The following is a 23301-nucleotide window of genomic DNA, read 5'->3' as shown; positions in this document are numbered from 1 at the left end:
ATAAAAAACAGCTGATTGCTATCTCCAAATGGCATCTAAGTATTTCTAAACACTGCAAACTGATAATTAAATTACAAAATTAGGACAGATATAGGAGGGCAGAGGTTTGACAAACCTATCAAAAGCTATTCACCAGTCAGCAGCTCAGCTCCTGTTCATATTTGACTGATACACGCTGGACTATCCATCCAGCAGATGATGTGATATGATCCCGTGTTTTCAGTCCTGTTTCTAGAGGATAGTCCCAGTAAAGCAAAAGAAGACTTGACAGCAATTTTTTACCTTGCTCACAGTCTAAACAGAAGTGTTAGAAGAAACCCTCTAAGGTCAGCCTCTCAAGGACAGGCTCTCTAAGGTCAGTCTTTTAGGTCAGAGTTGAAGAGTATAGGTGGAATAGACAGGGGAAGTTGGAGTTTCTTGCAGTGAGCTTTTTGTAAGGATATAGAGGTTTCATGCACAGCTACTCTTCTGTGTGAAAGCTATTTCCTTTTGGGAAAAAGAACTTCATGGTGATAATGTTCTTAGAAATATCTGGAAGTGCCAAATGTGAAATTATGAATACTCCTTAGTGTTTTAAAGTCCAGAATTTAACCCAACACTTTCTTGCAATGAGTAATGATTGGTAGTTTGTGCGGCATAATAAAGAAGTTTTGGAGCATAATGCAAACCCACTAAAAGCATATGAATATTCTGCACAATACTCAAATGATATCCTAGATGATCCAAAAGTCTACTAAAGTACACCAACATACTCTGCCACCACCTTATGATAGTTCTTTACCCAGATTGTTCACTGTCCTTCTACAGTAAGTAGACGCAAAGCTGACTTTTTACACCACTGTGTAACTACACTCATGATTACCTTTTAATTTAAGATTAGGAGGTGGATATAATGATGTGGAAACATTCACCATTGTCAAAGCATAAATATTAATACTTTTAAAAGTGTATACTTTTGAGAAACTAGAAATATAGCAAGAAACACTATACTATTAAATTGATATATGAGTGATGTTACCATATAATCAGGAGAATGTAATAGCTATTGCTATGCATGGTAAAGAGAATGCAACAAAAAAGTTTATTCTTGACAAAACTGTTGTATTTGTCAAAATAATTGAAAAAAAAGGGAATGAAAAACATTTCACTTTAAAATATTTCCATCACAAAATAACTCATTCCATCCACAGACTACTTTTTCTTGTGCGTAACTGCATCCCCAAATACACAAAAATACATTTTAAGAGAAGTAAACTCAAGTTTTCTTATAATTACTTAGGACTTTTGAATACTGATTGAATTTTAGTATTATGAAAACAAATCATTGCATTTTAGAACTATTTCTTCCTTCTCATTAAAATGCTACAGAAAAGGCAGAGTCATATTTGTCATATTTAATTTATCCTCAAACAGTCCATGGTGTCACAAGCAAAGAGTAAATTAACATATTTTGAATGGAAATCACAAAATTAATGTTAACAGATTAATACAGTGAGGAACAGAGAATTTAATTGGAACCAGCAGGAATAGTATTCACTGCATATATATAGTCCTAATAAAGGATACTGGATTGTTACAAAGGTAGTTAAAAATATGACTGTTGCTAGCTTAGAGTAAATAAATCAAACATATGAGATGAGAAAAGGTAGAAGATCTTGTAATCATAAATGGCAGATTTGGAGAGAAATAATTCTAACAATATGACATACCAACATTTTAAAATACAGTATTCTGTAATCTGTGATGAATATAAGAATATGCCAGCAAGTAGATCTTTGTCCAGGAGAAAGGAAACTATGATGCACACAAGAACACCTAGATATTAAATTCAGTTTTAGTTCTATTTTCAAAAAAAGTCATAGAAGGATGTATTACCAGTACATATAAGGAAAATGTTTAGAATTTAAAATGTACTCTGAGAAATCTATTCCTGCACCATTTAAATATTAGCAGACTTTTCAAACTAATCTTTTTGAGTGATTAGTTCATAACACTTGATTGGTTTTGATTTTCAGGACTGTATGTTGTGTGAGTCAATCCAGACCTCTCCTGTGTAAACTATTGGTAGTTATGTGAGCTAGCAAAAAATTAAAAATGTATGAATCTTCTTCTGCAATAAACACTTGCAAGGTTAAATCCTCTGCTTCCTGAGCAATAGAAGCAAGTGGAGAGAAACAAACAAGAGCACTGAAGTGTTATGCCACATTTAGATATCTGCTCAGAAAAGAAATTACATGTAGCCCTAATTCTCTGGATTAGGTTAAAGTCAGGAAGGGCATCACTTATAAACTTACAGATACGAAATGCTTTTTATTAGAGAATAAATAATAATGTTCTATTTTATTAAGTATTTTTTAGTTACCTAAAGTGTCAAGGACTTACTGCTAACAAGAAATATGCCTTTCTTGGAAATGTACTTTCACTGTAGTGTAACTGAAAAAAATTCAAAGATAAATTCTGACATCTGAATATTTCATCAATTTCTTAGAGACGAAAAATATTTTCTGTGATGGATTATCAGTACCATGGTAAAAATTAGATAATCTACCTTTAACATTTTAAAGAAAAAACCCAAGGTAGACCTCAAGAAATCTGACAATCCAGTGAAGACTTCCACATATATTCAGTTATTTCATTATAGTAGTTACAAGTAGATTAATGAGAGTTAGAGGCTCCAGCAAAAATCACTTCATCTGTGAAAATCATTCTACAGTTTCTAAACTGATTATAAAAAACAACTTGGAATAAATTTAAAACCAATGCAATGCATTTATGCATTTCTTCTTTTAGAAAAGGGTATTTTTACACCAAGTAGTGCATGACAAACCACTTACCAGGTTCCCCACAGAAAGGACACTGCTAAACTGTTCTGTCATTGGGTAATGCTCCATGGCCATGAACAAGGTGTTTAAAACAATGCAAATAGTTATAGCAAGATCAACAAATGGATCCATCACAACTAAATTGACGACATGTTTTACTCTTAACCACGGACTCCAGCAATCCCAGATCAAGAAAGTATTTGCAAATCTGTACCAGCATGGTGGGCATTTCTGTCTGGATTCTTCAAGCTCTGAAAAAAAATAGAAAAAAATTAACCAAATAATGAATATTCCAATCATATCCTCTAGAAGTTCTTGTTTAAAATATGTAAAAAGATTAAATCTTTCAAATAAACATCTCACACTAACATAGGATTTCCTTCACCTATGTTTGGCCATCTTAAAATTAAACATCTAATTTATTTAAGCTCCTCTACAACCAGGGGACAGTGAATTTACCTCTAAAGAGTGAATCATCTCAGATGTCTATCTAAAGAGAGAAATATGTTTGTCTCTTTCCCATGACAGTAGGGACAATCTAGATATTTAGTTTATGTTAGTTGACTTGCTCACAGCACATGTCTTGATTTTGGATATTTAAAGTTAACATGGCTCCATTGTCAGTAAGCTGATGTATATAATTTGTATAAGGTTCATAAAATATAAATTTTTATGTTAAGTATGTAATGTGCATATGTATTTTGATTGGAGCTACTAGAAGTACTATATTTGCTACTACACTGAACCACTACAATATCATAACAGATAAATGATTCAGTGCACATATCTAACATTGCTTATCTGAATCAATATTTTTAATATATAGAATGCCTGTTTTCTTATTTTTTAATTATCATTTGACTTTGAAAATGTCTCGTGCAGTTGCAGTGTCTAGGAGTTGAGAAACAGAACATTAGTATTAGCAGAACAACTCTGCTCTCAATTAGAATATTTTCAGATTATTTTTCCTTCCATTTCACTGTCAATATTGTCAGTTACAGAAGAATAGTAGCTTCTATTGAGTTAATAATAGCAAGAACGAATGTCTAATGTAATGGGATGTTTGAGGACAGCCCAGAAGGAAGACTGATATTTGCTTAAGTGAGAAATACTTAGACTATAAAATATGTAAGAAATGGCCACAACAGTTTTGATAAAATTTCTGCGTAGTGGCATCAACCCAAATCTGAAATTTGCCAGTGTTCAACCATCCCTTAGATCACAGACACTTATGGGTGATTTTGCTAAAATAGCATACATGCTGTTCTACAGTATTTGCTAAGGATTTAGTGTTAAATTCTACACTTTGAGGACCAGTGGATTTATTTTTTCTTCTAATATTACCCTATATGGGTGGAATTATGGGAAGTTAAAAGGTCAGTTGCCACAGCTCTCAAACTCATTGAAATTAACAAGCTCTCTCATTACATCAGACTGTAGCCTCCAGGCAGAAGAGTATTCTAAGTAGTGAAAGTCCTCTATAATCTTTATAAACCGTAATAAAGACAGTGCTTCTGAAGGAATGTATGGATTGGCTGGAATAATCACATTTCTGAACATGTAACTCAGAATGCTAAGAGGTAGAATGGGACTGGCCTTGCACAAAAGTGGCCACTCACACTGGCCACTGAGTTGGCACAGAAGACTCCATTGCTTGCACTTAGCAACTTCTGAAATAATGGAAACCAGATGTGGGTAGGAGGTGACTATCAGGGCAATATAGATTACACTGTCATGTTTTTTCTGGCCAGAAGAATGGAAGGACAAACTATTCAGCTGGAGGAAGAGAGCAGCACCCTCTAAGGACATATCCTCTCTACCTGGGAGGAGAACTAAGAATTGCACACCGAGAATCAAGAGGTACCAACAGTTCATGCTTGCACTAAAATAGGAAGATATACTCAGAAAGACGCATGTTTGCAAGAATGGTCTGTAAAACTTTTAGAAGAAAATAGGTGATTTAAGCCTTATATTTCTAACTACAGATAGTTTGGGATCTATTTGTTTATTTGAGAGCAAAGGACTTTGGAACTCACTTTAAAAAGTATATTTCAATTCTGACTTAAGGTAATCTTAAGAACACTAAATTTTCTTGGTGGTTCCTCGTCTTTTTAGAATATGTGCTGTAGGACATCCGCAGGGTTTGTCTGACTTTTACAGCTGTCACATTGTGCCAGTATCCAGTAGATAGATCCTTTAAGCTTATAAAAATATTTTAATGACATATGTATGAAATGTGAGTGTACACAGTTTCCATTAAATAAGCAAAACAATTCCAACAATGTATGCTTTTTCATATAATAAATATAAAACTTTTTTAATCTTTGATATACTTACCTAAGAAAGTTTAAGAAATGCTTAAGGAAGGCAGTTCATGTGCTTTGGCATGGGTTGATTACAGTTGGTTGTTTTCTTTAAAACTACCTTTTTCATTCCAATTTCCTATTGTCTATCCTTGGATTTTAAGTCTAACGGAAATGACTGTTATAGCACATCACTGCCTTTATCATAGCAATTTCCCATGTATCTTAATTGATTTTTCCTGTTGATGTCTTACAGGAAGAAAATCCCTGTATTCTCTGTCTGGGGCTCTAGCAATCCCCTAGCTATGATTATTTTGTCTCTGTTAGTCCACTCAATAGAGTCATGAAAAAATAAATGACTAAGCATTTAGAATGTGTACATGATCTCAGAAATGCTCAAAAGCTTTTTCTATCCGATGTTCAGAGATTTCACATGTCCAGTATTACATTTCCAAAGGAAATTGTGTAAATAATTGCTCTGTACATGTAGTTAGCAGGAATTCACTGAACTGCCTGTCAGATAAAATGCATCAGATACCTTCCATTGTATTTGTAAGTATGCTGGCTATACTCATTGCTCTTTGTCTTGCAGCAGAATCTTCCAGCATTTCCATGGAAATTTGATAAGAACTTAGTCTTCTTTTTCTTATTTCTTTTTCTGTAGTGGTGCCCTGTAAATGAAATACTGAGGAATTAAACCATCCTTTTCAACAGCCAATTAACAATACTTACTGTATAAATATTGTAGTGATAATCAAAATTAGCTTTGTGCAGCATACTAGACTTTTCTTATGCACCGAAGATTTCTGTTCCTGTAGGAGTTTCTTCATTCTTTATTAACTCAGTGGGAATTTTATACAGTGCTACATATAATCAACTGGGGGACACAATACCAAGGCAATGTGGGACCCAAGGTGATTCTCATTTAAATGACTGTGAGAACAAAATTTTTCCTACGTATCTTTTTGCTAGTGATTATTACTACTTCTTTCAAGAAAAAATTATCAAAGTTGAAACCTGTCACCTAATTTCCAGCAGCTAGTCATATTAAAGTGTGAGTACAGAAAGAAATGAACTATTATTTAAGAAAGTAACTTTGATACAGGAAACATGAATACAGTTCTAGGAATTACTTATCTCTCTGCATTCCTAACCTGGTAAGTGTGGCTGGAAAATTTTATATGAGAAAAAAATCACATTATTTAATATTTCTTCTACATAATTGTCACCCACCTCAATGCTCATACAGAATTTGTGATATGTTCTTGCAATGAATATGCAAGTCCCCTCTGGTTTGCATGACTTCTAATAGTCTTTTCAAACCAATAATACCCAGCTCTGATTTAAATGTGCCTAATGTGTCACTACTCCGTAGCATGTAGGTGTCCTTACAGTTGCTTTTCTTTTCTTCTGGAGTGTGGCCTAGGCACTAAAGACAGGAGTGAGATACAAAAGTTCCTAAATCTTGGTTCCTGCTCTGCCACTGATTCTGGGATTCATGGAAACCACTCACTCTTTTTCTCATTATTCTGTCCCCATCCAGAGAAAGAATAAAAACGTCTGCAGAACTCATAAAGGATTTCAAGGTTATCTTAGTATGAAGATGAAAAACCATTTTTGAGCATTCACTAGTACTATTTCTTTAGAGAAAACTCTTGAGTTAAATGGCTAAATCTTTTTTCAAGTGAATGTATTTCTGAAATAGAACTATATACTCATAACCTCTGAGGTAATCTGATTGAATTTCTGGTATGAAGGTCTACATCAAGACAGGAGAGAAACAAAAATAAAAAGAAATGTGTAAGAGTAACAATGAAATTTCAGTAGTTATTTATAATAAAAATATTTTCCAAATTAAATACTATTAGAGTGCTATTATAGCCACGTAAATACCGTACTGAATCCATATTAAAATACTATGTATTAAAGTATGTATGCTTTTTTGAAACTTTGAAAGAACATCTTATCTTACAGAACACTGAAACTGAGACTGAAATGTAATGTAATTGAAAAGGTACATAGGAATTGTACATATTTTTCTCATGAAAGTGATGTGAAAAATTTCTTCAAGATAAATTCAGTAAGGGGTATTTCTATTAACTATCATGGGAGTAGTAACTGCATTCTACTTAATTTTGCAGATCTTTTTCTATGCATATTTCCAAGTTATATCCTTAGTTAGATATCAAATGTCTAGCTTTGTTGATGAGGTGAAACTATATACAAATTGTCAAAGTCAATTTATGTTTTTTTCTTTTTATGTGTAGATCTCTAGCTGAAGGCAAGGAGAATATAATGCTTTACTGAGGCTCAGACACAGGAGGTTGAGGACTTTTTTTCCCTTATCTTCTGTTGTTTAGAAACTATTGCAAGCTATTTCTCACAGCTCTAAGAAATGATAAGGCATGCAGAGGTGAGCATTAAGAAAAAATTACATGATGGAACCAAAATGTAATAATTACTGGTTTACTTATAATTACCTCTGGCATAAGCTGACCAGTAGGTGAAGTTAGAGTTGAAGGTCCTCCAACCAAGGAAACTACTCCATTGCAATCCACAGTGCTGTGCATCTTCCCATTTACTGGAAGGGCTTGTACCATTCTAGATGACACACTCGCCTGACTAATGTTACTGTTGCGCCGTTCTCCGTGTCGATTTGGAACAAAGAGAGAATCTCTTCTGCTCTCATTGTCTTCAAGAGTGCTGTGCTCATCATCAGCAAAGTCATTTTCAGATCCTATATCCTTTGCACGACCTCTGAAACTGAAAATGCTTGTTTTGCTGTTGCGCCTTGGTGAGAACAGGGAACCACGTATGCTTAGCAAAGACTGTAAAAGATTTAAACCAAACCAAACCAAAATAGCATTAGAACTGTTCTACATGCTTTCATTTTCAAAGAATAGTTACAGTGCTGGAAAAGGATAGTCACTTCTTTTCTTCAATAGTATCAGTGTGGTCGTTAGGGGAATATGCTCATTAGGGGACCTGAAGCAGAGGGGGAAAATTCTGTTTAAGGTAATGTAGCAGGACTGAGGAAAAGTTGTGCAGAACACATAAGTAAGGTTGGACAGATTTGAGCAAAGAAGGCAGGTTGAATTGGTATGGACCTATGACTGTGCTGGAGACAGTTCTTAGCATCACTATCAAGGTTTTGCAGGTTGTCTTTTATTCCTTCTATTAGAGGACAGAGCTAAAAATCTTTTACTTCCCTTCTTTATCTGCTGGATCCCTAGGGATAACAACATAACACTCACTGCTCATTTTTTTTGATTCTATTATCTCTATTTGCTAGAGGCAGAAGTGGTCTTAAGTTTGGTATTAAATTCAGTCTAAGCTGATGTAAAGAACTTGTCCACCCTCTTCACAATAGGCTCAGTAGTGTGGGAACAACATACGCAGTACTCTAAAACTAGAAGACAGAGGCAACAGCTTGGGGAAGCTTAGAGGTACAGTGGGAACATGACTAGTAGCACTCTTGGGCATAGCACTCCAGGTGCTACAGCAGGCTGCACACCTACCAGAAGGTACCACTTGGCCATCAGGCAGCTCAAAACAAGCATTCACCAGGGACACAGTTACCTAAAGATATCCTCTTACAAATGAGAAAAATACATCAATGGTTGTTGGTAATTCATCTTTTAATTACAGTAGAAGCTGGTTAATGGAATGTTCTTCTCCCTTGCTACATATTTTATTAACAGCATTCATGAATAAATAAAATGAGTACTAATTGTGGAAAAAAGAAACCTTGCATTAAGCTTTCTTCAATTCTGCATTTGTACAAATCTTCGCATCTTGGTACATCAAAAACCTGGTTTGAGATGATTCTCAATTTTTCACTAGTTTTGCAGGTAGAAAGTGCTTGTATGTAGGAGCAGTGGTTTTTATTCCAGGATAATGAAAATTGCACTATAGTATATAAGCCTATATTAATACTGTGAAAATTGAACACTGAATATATACATATATCAATCCATATGTATCTCTGTATATGCACCTCAGCTTTATGCATACACACACATAATGTGTGTGCTGAACTGGTAGTAGTGCCTGTTATAAAGGCTGGCAGCTGTTTACCATTATGAGATGTATTTTTTGTGCTCTTATAGCCATAGCAAATTTTAATAATTTGGGCTGAAATTTTCTATGCTGGCAGTCAGCCTCAGGCTGAGTTACTTGAAGAATATCAGCTAATTTTTTTTTTTTTTTTTTTTTTTTTTGCTAGCCCATTTATGTAAACTTGGTTGGAGAAAAAGCTATTTTGCTTATGCTGAAAGATAATTTTATCTAAAAAAAAAGCTCTAGCTGCTATAGAGCATGAAACTGAATTCTGACAAAGTTGTAAACTAATTACTGCACCCTTTGTACATTTCTCTGTAAATGTATTTGGCCAACCTACAGTAGTTCAAAAAAATCACATGCTCACTAGTTTTCGTCTGACTACCATTGCTACCCTTGCTTTTTAGAGAATGTTTCCATGGCTGCTACGTTTTGTTTGTAATCCAATCTTTCCAATATGTGTTATCACGCTCTGAGCACAGCTAAATGGATCAGGCCCCTCAGGGGCTTGGGAGGAGTAATGCCTTCTCTGCAAGTCCCTGCTGGATTGAGAAAAAAAAGATATAAGCCAAAATGGCTGCAATTCTAACACCTGTAGAAGTAGAAATATATGTGTCTACATGCTCCTGGAAAATAAGGTCTGGCTTGGCTTGGCTTTTCTTGAAGGCTGCATCATTCCTTTGCACATGGAATACTTTGTCAAAGGACAAAACCTTTACAGGGACTGACTGGGCAGATTATCTCCCTTTACCATTCTACCACATTGTTTCATGATCTGCCAACCTGTTTCACCAGGGACTTAACTGTATGGCTAACAAGACAAACCAGATCTTCCTTTATCAACTGCCTGTAATCTTATCTTCCTTTATCGACTGCCCGTAATCCTTCCAATCTTGTGGCAGCTCAGTTTTACTTCAGTTATATGCAGGCAACATTTGCCCCAAAGCATTTTTACAACCGTAAAAACAATTACCAAGACAGTCTTTAATTAATAAATTATCCTCAACAAGATTATTTGCTTGATACAAGTCTCTTTGTATTTTAAAATTTTAAATTAATTTTTAAAAAAATTATTTCAGATGGTCACTTATTTCCTTCTTGCTGTATAATTCAGGACATCTCAAGAAGAGCTGTTTCCTGTCTATCGCACCATTTCCTTCTTTTCTTTCAAATCTAAAACATATACAATATTTGTTTTCACTTGATTTTAATGAACTTTAATTATTTACTCTGCAACAAGAACTCACATTTAATTTTAATGTTATCAAAAGTAATTTGAAATGTCTTACTTTCCTAAGCTTCTTAAGTTTCTGTAGAAGTTTCACAGTTCTCCATGACAATTGACAGGATGAAAGCTGTCTGAGAGTTTCAGAGTATGAACAAATACATGCAACAATGTTTTATTGTAGTCATGGATTTGACAGATGGACCGGTCAGTGGATAAGGAATTGGCTGGATGGTCACACTGAAAGACTTGTGGTCAACAGCTCAATGTCCAAGTGGAGAGCAGAGAGGAGTGGCATTCCTCAAGGGTCAGTGTTGGGGCCAGCGCGTGTTTGTTGGCAACATGGACAGTGGGACTGAGTGCACCCTCAGCAAGTTTGCTGGCAACATCAGGCTGTGTGGTGCTGCCGACACGCTGAAGGGAAGGGATGCCATCCAGAGGGACCTGGACAAGCTTGAGAGGTGGGCCTGTGCAAACCTCATGAAGTTCAACAAAGCCAAGTGCAAGGACCCATGGGTCAGGGCAATCCCATGCACAAATAAAGGCTGGGTGATGACTGGATTGAGACCAGTCCTGTGGAGAAGGACTTGGGGGTATTAGTGGATGGAAAACTGAATATGAGCCAGCAATGTGCACCTGAAGCCAAGCAAGCCAACAATATCCTGAGCTGCATCAAGAGAAGTGTGGCCAGCAGATCAAGGGAGAGGATTCTCCCCCTCTGCTCCGCTCTCATGAGACCCCACCTGGAGCACTGTGTCCAGGTCTAGGGGCCCCAACATCAGGGGGCTGGAGCACCTCCCCTAAGAGGACAGCCTGAGAGAGTTGGGGCTGTTCAGCCCAGAGAAGAGAGGCTCTGGGGAGACCTTATAGTGCTCAAAAGGGGTCTACAGGAAAGCTGGGGAGGGACTCTTTATCAGGGAGTATAGTCATAGGACAAGGGGTAACGGTTTTAAACTGAAAGAGGGTAGATTTAGATTAGATATAGGGAAGAAATTATTTACTGTGAGGGTGGTGAGGCACTGGAACAGGTTGCCCAGAGAAGCTGTGGCTGCCCCCTCCCTGGCAGTGTTCAAGGCCAGGTTGGACGGGGCTTTGAGCAACCTGGTCTAGTGGAAGGTGTCCCTGCCCATGGCAGGGGGTTGGAACTAGATGATCTTTGAACCCAAACCATTCTATGATACTATAATATATTGCAGTGTGAAGTATTTCTTCCACTGATTTTCCTATTTTATACGAGTCTGTAAACTGACACACTTGATATGAACATTAAATAGGATAAATGTTGGTAGTTAAACATGGGAGTATTGTTAGGTGAATTTCATCTGTTGGCTGAGACCCGGCATGATCATTTTGAAGAGATGCATTTTGAGTGATTTTTCTACAAATACCGTAACTGTGTGTAGACTTGAAATAAGCAAAGGTATCCTTAAGCAATGGAAGAGATCCTTTGATTTAAGGGAGTAGAGCTTTGAAGTTTGGACTAAATAATTCCCAGAGGTCTTTCCTAAATATATTTTTCTATGATTGCAATGATTCTCCATCTTTTATAATGAATTTCTAGTGAAAAATAACAGTATGACTAAATTCTTATAAGCCCAAAGATCCCTATATAGTTTGTCTTTAATGTGGAGTACCCAAGCTACTTTTCTCATTATCTACCATTTCAGGAGCTAATTAAGGAAAAGAATAGAAACTAATGGTAGTGTGGAATTTCCTATGCAGGATATTTTTATAATGCGGTCTTCTAAAAAATCCCACATATTTGTGTAGTTTTGAAATAGATGCAGAACAGAGAACCTATGGTTGATTAATGCAAATATATGAGTACTAATCAAAGAGTCTTTGATTCTTTCTGCAATCTACCAGATACATCTTCAGAAATGCATTTTCAGAAATGTTTTAATTACAATTACAATTATCCTTGGTGTGTTCTTTTTATCCCTTTGCTAATAGAATGGGTCAAACCATATCAAACTGTAACACTGTTAATGGTACTGCCACGGGTTTTTTTCCTTCCCTCACCTTTTACATAACTTCCAAAATGTAAAGCTGCTGTAAAGTCAGTCAAAACCAAATTAGACTAGACGTACATGATTTAATAAAAGAGTGCTCTACCTGGTGAGGAGATGTGAACCTTTTTTCATATGTCAGTTGACTTCCTTCTGTGGAGAAGCGGAAACTTTTCCTTCTGATACTGTCTTCTGACTCGGACTTGGGGAACTTATCAATATCGCCTTTGTCCTCTGCTTCAGACATTTCTTTCTGTCTTCTTTTCTTCCTTCTGTTTCTTCTTTCTTTAGCACTCTTTGAGCTCAACTTTGATGCTTCTGAAGAACTTTCCAGGAGTTCTCCTAAGCCCCCTACACCACTGAAATCTCTTGATGCAACTGATGCTGCAGCTACTGCTGCTGTTGCCTGTCAGGTTACAAAGCAAGGTATTCTTAGCAGGCTTTTATCAACTGTTTTTATTATCACTGTGGTAATACTGCTGGTTGTACACCCTTGAGTATGCAAATATACACAAACAGATTGAACTGACAAAACTGTTGAGCTCCTCATTGTTTAGTAGCATGAGCTACTGGGAGCAGCAACTGCAGCAGAACAATAGCATCACTATTCCTTAAAGACTTGCTGTGCAAGACACTGCTCTAAACTTAAAGTAGTCAGAAAAGTATAAACATGGTGCTTTTTCATGTACTTCAGACCTGCTTTCCCATTTTCTCTCAAGAAAAGCCCCACGTCACGCTCTCTAATTCAGCTGATCCTTTCTGAGTCCTTACAGAGAAAACTAATCCCTAACATCCACTATATGAGTTAACGTATCATAATCCAACTAGCAGCCTGCAAGTAGTTAAATCCAGCCATTCCTCACTGTCTTCACAGCAAGGACACTCCCCTCACTTTCCTTCTAACTTCCAAGAGGCACACCCTCTAGACATGTGTTCAAGCCCTACTTTGATCTTCCTGTTTCCCCTCCCACATTTCCCACTGTAACAGCACTCTAGGTCTTTGTTATAGACGCACAAAGGTACACTTACTGCCTGTTGCTGCTGCAGCAGGAGAGAAGAAAAAGGTTAGATTTCTTCTCTGATGGAAAGGAATGAGATGACTTACTGGAGCAAAGAGCATCTCAAAACTCAGCACCAGTATCTTCAACTACAGTGGTGAGCCTACTGATTTTGTTCATTAAGTCATCAAATTTTTGTTCATTTAGTCATCAAATAAAGGAAGAATTGAGAGTGTGTCCAGTTCTCTTCCTAGAAAGAACTGTCAGGAGATTGCTATGAAATTCTGCAGTGGAAAATATGTTTGGGAAGACAGTAGGCTGCTGTGAGCTTACAAAAAAGGGTGATGTGATAAATGGCAAGAGACTAGAGTTATATAACAAAAATTACTACTAATTATCTGGGAAAACATATTATATTCAATGCCAAGTATTTCAGGAATGATGATATATCTCTCTACATCAGGAAAGGATAGTTTAAAAGCTCACAGTATGAATTTATGGCTTTCTGCACCACGGTATACAACCCATGCTATACAAGTTGACTTAATGCAGACTTTTTCTGCTAAATGGAGTATTAAATGGATTCTGAAGTGTTTATCAATTTAAAAAAGTGATACTCAAAATTTTGTCATACTGGTTTCAGAATATCATCCTTCAAATGCTTTTAACAGAAACAAAGGTAGCAGATGCTGAGTCATCACCCATCTACTTCATAATACTAACACCAAAGCTCAAACAAGTGGAGCAATCCAAAGACCGCTGTGATGACCTAGGTTTTGGGTGAATAGATTCAGTATCAAGGGAGTGAACAGATGGATCCCACACTCCTTTCCATCTCAGCCACCAATTCAGCAGCTCAGTGATCCACCTTGTAATGCCTACTTTCTGCTAATATCTTCAGGTACAAAAGGGATCTCGACTGAATTGAGTGGTCATTCATTTAAAAAAGTAACAACTTTCCAGGGCCTTTATCCAACTTTCCTTGTAGCCTCTGTTTCATATGGTTCTATTCTTCTTCCTAATTCTGGATCAGCTTCATCTCTGTCCCTACTCTCAGAAATACACAAACATCTAGATGAGCCTCCTGATATCTTTTGATATAATGTGATTTAGTGCTTTTCATGGATGAAAATATAATTTTTTTTAAAAAAGTACTCTTTGCAGATATTTAGCTTATTTTAATATGAATTTTGCAGGATTCTGCTTTTTTGTTAGTGATTTGGAAGTGATAAGGTTTAATGACTAAAATAGAGAGATGCTAATTAGATTTCACAGGTCATGCATAAAAATTCCTTTTCAAAAAAAAGATGGGGAGTTTCACTTTATTAGCAATTTATAGAATCATTCTAACTTAGTGAAAGTAGCTGTGAAATAATAGAAAACTATAGTTTCATAGACGATTCTAATTTCCTTGCATTTTATAAACAATATCCTGTTGAAAATGACTATGTGCCAGATGAAAAGCAATAGAAAATCAGTCCAGAATTTAGACAGACATCTGACTCATGGAGCTGAATTCCTGCATATATTTTACTTTCAAATAAGAAAATCTCACACAAAAGTATCTATTAAAATGTCTTTTTCTCATAAAACTTTAAATAATTTTCTTCTCTTTTCAAAGAAAAGAAAGTAAAAGAATTCTGAAGTAATGCTTTTGTTATAAATATTGCTAGTCTGTTCTAAGGATATATAAACAACTGATTGACTTCAATGTGCTTGAATTAGGGATATGCTTAAATACCTTGCTGGATAGGAACATAGGAACCTAAAAGAACACTGATTACAATCCTCCTCTGTATTTTCTGAATACTGCGGAAGAACTAATAAGTACAGCAAGCCTGACAATTCTCACTCAATCTGTAAACCAGAAGTAACATCACTAGACTTTTTTCATGCTGTTCATAAGATCTGTAACATAAAAGTATCATGAACTATGACTACTTAAAGTCAGGTTTCCAGGACACTTATCACAAATATTTTATTTTACAGTCTTTTGGTGAACTTAGTAGCATTATTTTCTGTACCATTAGCTTGCTTTTCTGATATTTGCTTAGTTCCTGATTTTCATTGGCTATTTCCACTTTTATAACATGCGTGGTAAACAAGACTTCTTTCTTTCTAGAATTCATTGCTCAATTTATACATTTTCTAACTCATAAGCTATTATTATCCTTGCCTTAAGAATAAGGCTGTTCAGAAAGTACATTTTCCACCATTACCTGAGCTTCTTCTTGTTGCTTCTTCAGTTGTTCCAGCATCTGTTGAAACTCTGCCTCTTTCTGCTCTGCTTCTTCCATGGTTGCCTGATTCTGTTCTTCATAGGCCATGGCAACCACAGCCAGGATCAAGTTGATCAGGTAGAAAGAGCCCAGAAAAATCACCAGAACAAAAAATATCATGTATGTCTTCCCTGCAGCACGCAGTGTCTAGGAAGTAGAATGCATATCTATATATTATTCCACCACTTATCTTTGTTACTGCAACAGCATTGTGCTTTCAGCTCATGTACAAATAGCCCCATTTATATATTTTTATGTCACCTAGAGTTTACTTTTTATGTAATAAAAATTTCTTACCAGCTGATACAGGTTTTCCCAGAAGTCCTGAGTCATTAGCCGAAAGAGGGACAAAAAAGCCCAACTGAAGGTGTCAAAACTTGTGTAACCATAGTTGGGGTTTCTACCAGCTTTCACACATATATATCCCTCTGGACACTGCCTATGTGAAAACCAAATAGGAGGTACATAGTCATAACTTTTATTTCCTTCTAGAACATATTTATTATCTTTTGGAACAATATGCATTATTTTTCCTCAGGTAATCCATGAATTACAATTAAATTCATTCAGGAAAAAAAAGGCCTGAGAAGCAAATTAATAAGAGAGTAAATGAAAGATACCATTTCCATCTGTTCACTGGTTGAAATGACCAGTTTAAATTCTCCTCAATCACATTTTGCAAGTAGAATCTTTATTCCAAATGAATAATTTCCTGGCAGAAATAATTGCTAAACTATTGTTAAGGTTACAGACAGATTAAACAATATTAGCTAAAACCAATTGTACTGTTAGGGATCTCCCACATAATGCTGAGATATTATTTTTTTTTAATAAGCTTCTTCAGTGTTGCCAGTTAGGTATTGGAGTTCAGCTAATAATTCTAGGCTCATAATTGGGCACATGTGTATGGCAGAATTTGCCAGTAATGAAAAAGAGGCTTGAAAAAAAAGAATCAGTCTTGAACTATGAAGTCACTACTGTGCTTTCTTAATATTTTATGTATTCTCTCTCTCAGTTCTAACCTTTGCTTTCATCCTACTTTCTTCAATCACTACCTCTCCAAAATAGACTTTGCAAGAGTTCAGATTTTATCATTAACACCAACATCATTATCCAATCAAGCAGGAAGAAAGTCTGTTAATGAGTATTTTGTTCAGCCAGAGAGTAAAATATTTTGACTTAAGTAAGAAATCATTGTTTAGCAGCAAGACTCTCTAAGTTCTGTAACACTGCTAAATATGGAGTTGCAACTACTATGGATAGGTTTCATGTTACTGCTTTTTCTACAGAACATAACAGAGGATTTTTGAAAGGGCCTTACCCTGCATCAGAGCTATTACCACAAAGTAGGGCATCTCTTTGTCCCTCCAAAATGTAAAAGTGAGCTGTGTAGAAAGCATTAGAAATATATGTGAATAAATCAAATGAACTTGAAAGTACTACAAAGTAAAATAAATGTAAATTGTAATAAAATCAAAGTGGCTATCTGGTGATCACATTGTAGTTTGTTTAGAAACCCTTCTGGTTATTGTAGTTGTTTACTGTATGTATTTGATCTCTGTCAGTCAGAGACTGTAAGCAGTTCTACATAAGGCAGAAATATAAATCGTTCATTGTTCTTTGATCATAAATAGTTACATACTATAGCCACAAATATATTAAAAATAGTTATATCAGACATTCTTACTTTCATCCTCAATGTAATCCTTCCAGTTAAATGTGCTCACTGTCATATTAACAAGTGTACCATTTTCATCCATTGTGCTGTTAAAGTAGGAAATAACAGTTGTTTCAAAAGTAGAATTGTCTGGAGGCCACTGCAGGCATTTATTCCTCAAGTTGCCCATGAACAGCTGCAGCCCTATTAGTGCAAATACACTCAGACAAAACACAGTCAGGATCATTACGTCCGAGAGCTTCTTCACAGACTGAATTAGGGCTCCTACAATAGTCTTTAGGCCTGCAAAGAGAAAAGATCCATAGATTTATCAGAGTATCTTTGCCCTTCCCATATAATTAAGATGTCATGCAGACACTTAAAAAGAAATTATTTTTTGTTTTTCAAAAACTAAAGCATCATGAGCAGCCTCAGAGCTTGTGACGATGAATGAAAAGATTTCTTTTTTATGAATATGCAGTGTACACATATTCCAATAAATTGACTGCATAATGTTATTCTTGAGCAGGAAATTTTATCAATCATGCTTTCCTATTATAGATTTGATTTGATTTCTTAATTTTTCTCTGCATTTAGTATTCTGCCAATACTTGAGTTTCCAGTTAATATTAAATACGACTTCACAACAGTATGAAGATAGTGTGAAATAGAATTGCAAATAAGTTTGAGGTAAAAGAAATAATTTGCATTTGATAAATTTTCCTGTGCAATATTTATTACCATTTTGGTAGCTTTTTTTGTTGGCACTTGGTTGTCTTTAAGACTAATGCCAATTTTAAGTGGTAAAATAAAGGAAAAAATTCAAAATCAAGAAAGCCATAACGCTAAAGCTTTTTTAATGTAAAAGAGACAACTTGCCATAATAAAATGCAGAAAAACAAAGCAAAATAACCCATAGGCCTCATACTTTATGTTTCATGCAAGAATCTGTTAAACTCAAAGGCTGATTTTGCAAAATAAATGAAGCTAATGCTGAAAAGGCAAAGAATCATAAACTAGGCTTATGATCCATGTCTTCTTTTTTTTTTTTTTTTTTGGCGACACAAGCAGCAAACAGCAAGACTTATGCTCAAAAGAAGTGAATTTGACTTCAATGGAACAAAAGTCAGCCTCGAAGTTTAACCTAGCTCTCACCTGGAATGACTGATATTGTTTTCAAAGCTCGGAGAACTCTGAATGTTCTCAACGCTGAGACATTGCCCAGGTCCACAAACTCTGTCACATATCTGTAATAGGGGAGTTCACACACAAACACAATGACAGCACACAAATAACAGTTGGAGATACGAGGGGCCTAACACCTTACACCAACTACTTCTTACCTGGAATTACAGAAATAGTTTTCAAAGCTCTCAATACTCTGAAAGTTCGAAGAGCTGAAACATTGCCTAGGTTTACAAATTCTGTTACATACCTGTAGGATTAAATCACAGTTATTCAGAATTGAGGCAGAGCTTATACTAATTATGTGGGTCTTCAAAACCTCTGTGGCAATATTAGCAATCATACTTCAAAATTTACCCGTGTCTTCAGTACACCTCACTTTTATAATTATTTTCATCAATTTTGCTTAAATTTAATTGGAGTGAAATGCACTGATTTGTATTTGAACAGCTAATTAAACTAATTAACTTGTAATAGGGCAGTGACATGAAGTCAAAGGGATGGCTTCCATTCTGATGAGTAGAAAAATGTAGGACATGAAATTAGTGTCCCTCAGCAGTAATTACACTAGTGGCTGACACTCCATGCTGGCTACTGCCATATTTTACTTTGATTTATAAGTACTAAAATGTGTGATACAGTGTCTAAACCTCATAGGTTGCATAAATTAAATACTTTTAAATCAATATACTTTTTAGTGTAATATTTGCCACTAATTTCATGCCCGAAAAGCTTAAAAAGTTCTTGAACCACTTACGCCATTAAAATGACACTGAAGTCAAGCCAGTTCCATGGGTCTCGCAGAAAAGTAAAACCTTCTAAGCAGAATCCCCTTGCAAGAATTTTTATAAGTGATTCAAAGGTATAAATTCCAGTGAAAGTGTACCTGAAAAGCATCAGAGCAGGAATAATGGATTTTTGCATATTTATGCTTATAGACGGTGCCATTCTTTATCAAAGATGACTTAGAAGAGAAGTATTTAGAATTGAAAGAAGGAAATCATTAACTTAACTTGTCCCGAACACTTAAGAATGTAATAATTGTTCAGATGAAATTTGAACCTGATGCATACATACTATTCATTTTCTAAAAGGTGGATTTAATCTCAGTTTTTTTGCCTGAAAACAATTTCAGACTCTAGTATTTATAGATACATTTCAGACTTTGATATTTATATGTACATTCTCTGGCACTCATAAGACTGCCTCTTTGCTTGCATTCACAAATCAGGTAGATGTCTAAGTGTTACAAAAAATGAAGAATTTTTTTATGTCAAAATCAGAGTTTTGTAAAAATCAGTTCTGGATAATAACTATACTCATGCCTATAATACAGGTTTATTTCATAAATAATCATTAAATATAAGAAAGCATGCCCAGACTCTTATTTTTGAAGATGTGCAGCATGATTACCAATTTACCTGGTGTGGGAACAATCATCCATTTGAAAACATAGAACAGTCAGTTATAACCAGCATAATGTGGGGACTTCCTGAGATCCATGTGGGTCTGTGCGGACCTCCAGAACCAAGGAAATCTACCTACAGACCCTACTGCTCTCTTTTCAGACTTAGCAACCCTAACAAGCCATAGTCACTGTTGAGCATACTGGAAACAGATGAATACTAGTGGAGTTACTAAATTTAGCATTCAGAGTAAGATTCCTTAACTCAGTGAAATAAATAAATAGAAATTAATAATGGCTATTGGAGAATAGGAGGGAATGAAAGAAACCACAAGTGGTTAGAATCAGGTTTTTAATTAGTAGTAATATTTCAAAGAAAACAGTATTTCAAAGGAAAACATGTATTATATTTTGTTAGAGAACATGCATGTATAACCATGAACAAGAAAGAAACAGAGATACTTTGTAGTTTCCTTACTTCTGTCAGCTCTTTGTTACTCTTTCATAGGTAATGCCCTTTCCTCAGCAGTTTGAGTTTCTTGCGATTTGGGTGTTGCGTGTACTTGCTGTGGCTGGCACTTGTGAGTTCACATCAGTGAGCCACGATGAGTGTCCTACTGTGCTAAGATCATTGATACTCAAGCAGTATATGGCTGGCCTCACCAATGACATGCAACAATTTTACATGCACATTTGAAGTTCTGGAGTTCCAATTTACAGCTCAGAACACCCAAGAGCAAGAGCTCATGTTTGTACTTCACAGTAAAAGTTCAGATACTCCTCAGACATAATTTTAAAGACCAAGGCATTACTCTTAAACCATTTAAATTACTCAGGAGGAAACCAGAAAGATACTGATGATCTCATGGAATCTGATTCTTCATGACTCTGGAAAAGCCCGTTCTGGCATGCGACTTTCCATAAATACTTCTTGTTTGGAGTCACACAAAAACAAAGACATTAAAACAAAGAAGTAAAAATGTTTAACTTACTCTACATTCTTTGTCCAGTCTGGAGGGTTACTCATGGTCATAAATACACAGTTGGTCAAAATAGTGCACATGATAAGCATGCTGAATAATGTAGATATAGTTAAGGCATGTAGATCAAAAAAGTATGACAGTTTTATAATATTGAAATAATTTGAAATATTAAGTATATAAAAAGATCTACAAATAACGTGAGATTCTAAATAAAATCTGAAAAAAAAAAGCTTTGCACATAATTTTATCTATTTTAAATGGTATGCCATCTGGCATGTTATGGTGCACTTACTGTAAAGCAATGCATTACTTTTATAATTATGGCAGGTTTAGGATTTAAATGTAACTTATTTCATATTATACAGACTTAAGGATGTGTTTGAGTACCTAAACATAATTACTCATTGAAGCCAGGCGAACCACTCTAAAAGATCCTTAGGCAGAGGTTGGTTGTTTACACCCAAGTTGTTCTTTGGACATGATTGAAATATATTTGAAAATCTTCTCCTTTATTCTGACCTGGATCTTTTATAGGACACCTACCCCAATGCTAAAACACAATGCTGAAAAAGTATGTCTGAAAAAGCAGCTCTTTACTCATGCTCTTTTGTCCTTGCTAAGTGAGTCTAGTTCATGAATAGTGCTACTGGTCTTGGTAAAAGTGTGACCTTAGATATGTTCAAGTGCAATGGTTTGTCACTAATTTGGCCTTAGCTGCAGGCTTTAATATGGGATCAGGTCTCCTTCTGTATATAAAGCCTGATATTTAAACTCTGACAGCTTTAGGTGGTTCAGTGGAGAATTCTTTCAGTAGGAATGAAGACCATACTGCAATTCACATGTGATATTGCTGCTTTTTAAGTGTGATCAGCATATGTTTAGTTAGCATAGTACACCCACATGGACATAATTTGTATATCCATATGAAAAGTATTATTTCAGTAATTAAATAGTTTTAAATGGCAACTGTTAAATCAACATTAAGAAAAAAGGATATGAATGTACCAAAATCTTGATAGCAATTTTTCTGATGGGATTAAAAGGAGTTAAAATGTACAAGGCAGATGTGGCACTGAATCGGAAAATTGCCTTTCCCTTATTCAATACTATGAAAGTCTGCAAAAAAAGAAATACAAAATGAAAATACAGTGGTGACTACATAAATGTCTTTACCTCCTTCTAAAGGATTCCATTCTCCACCTGGGAGGTTCAAGTTACATTCTACTGTCTACCTGTGGTAGGAAAACACGGTAGATTAAGCCTTCCACAGCCAGTTCTCCAATTTGCTAAATTTTGCAGCATGTGGACTGAATTCTGATGTTATTGAAATTGATGGGATTTACCAGCACCAATGTCAGTTTATCAATAATAGCAAAATGCGGCATTTTATCACCAAAATAATTTCAATTTTATTTCTAATGAAGTATTTTATTAAAGTCAGAGTTTCAAATTAATCAAATACATTCTACCTTGTAAGCATACACAAACAAAACCAAAACAGCAAAAGGGCAATTCTAAACACCAGTTTGATTTGAAAAAAATACTTGACAGAGTTATATACACATATATATGGCAACAAGGACAAACGCCTGTCACTAAACAATTAACCATAATTTAAAAATAGTTTTGCTTTGATTTTAGATTTTTAAATACTATCAATATCAATTATATGTATCTTCTGAAAACGTATCTGTGAAAAAATAAAAGGATTAATAAATTGCTGACATCATTCTGAGCAGTCTGAGACAAACATCCTATAACAAGAAATTTTTTCTTCATAAAAATGCTGTTTTCATTTTTAACAATATGCTCTTATTTTTCCTGTATGTGAGCACCAAATTTAGGTAGTTATTATCTTTTAAAATTTGACCTGATAAACCTACAGTTTGCATTCATTTCATTCTGTTCCTGTTGGTGGTCATCGCCTAAGTGTTTTCGTTTTTGTCCCAAGTGTATTTGTGTATGAGGTTTACTTGCATCTTTGGTGCTGTTTGAAATTTCTTCAGGACATGACTATTCTTCATTCCTTTTGCTCTTTGTCGATGGTAATGGCTCTGCTTTGTGTTACCATAATAGAGTCTTTGTTATGCTCTCAGCAGAGCTATATAGTATCACTGTTCTCCATGTTGCTTTCCATTCTCTGTAAAAACTTGGCTGTGATCAGAAAAATGCTGCCCTCTTCGTGGCCTTTACTACCTATCTGGTCTGCCATCTCGGGGAGAGAAAGCAAACTTCTCTACAGTGGGAAAGAAAACAGGTTAAGGAGTGTTGCTGGTGCCTGTTCATACAGTAACATCAAGCATAGCATTAAGGATGAGAGAGAATGGACTCACACTCATTGTCATTTCTCTCTGCCCTATAATCCTTCATCCAGCT

The 23301-nt window shown here is 35.5% G+C and overlaps 1 protein-coding gene across 2 annotated transcripts in view; it reads right to left on the bottom strand.

The window, feature by feature from the left end:
- LOC141945321 (sodium channel protein type 2 subunit alpha-like) overlaps positions 1-23301 on the bottom strand; it is a 77929-nt gene that overhangs the window by 37215 nt on the left and 17413 nt on the right. For both annotated transcript variants that reach the window (XM_074873335.1, XM_074873336.1), the window contains 12 exons: positions 21924-22041; positions 20935-21025; positions 19295-19423; positions 18508-18599; positions 17383-17655; positions 17017-17080; positions 15993-16134; positions 15636-15842; positions 12525-12824; positions 7606-7953; positions 5664-5796; positions 2835-3073 (listed from right to left, as the gene is read on the bottom strand). In XM_074873335.1, coding sequence (XP_074729436.1) covers positions 2835-3073; positions 5664-5796; positions 7606-7953; positions 12525-12824; positions 15636-15842; positions 15993-16134; positions 17017-17080; positions 17383-17655; positions 18508-18599; positions 19295-19423; positions 20935-21025; positions 21924-22041 — 2136 coding nt within the window. The remainder of the gene's footprint in view (positions 1-2834; positions 3074-5663; positions 5797-7605; positions 7954-12524; positions 12825-15635; positions 15843-15992; positions 16135-17016; positions 17081-17382; positions 17656-18507; positions 18600-19294; positions 19424-20934; positions 21026-21923; positions 22042-23301) is intronic.

Source organism: Strix uralensis, chromosome 6, assembly GCF_047716275.1.
Source record: "Strix uralensis isolate ZFMK-TIS-50842 chromosome 6, bStrUra1, whole genome shotgun sequence".
NCBI classification, from domain to species: Eukaryota; Metazoa; Chordata; class Aves; order Strigiformes; family Strigidae; genus Strix; species Strix uralensis.
Note: the sequence above shows the minus strand (reverse complement) of the source record. Positions and strands in the feature narration are given on the sequence as shown.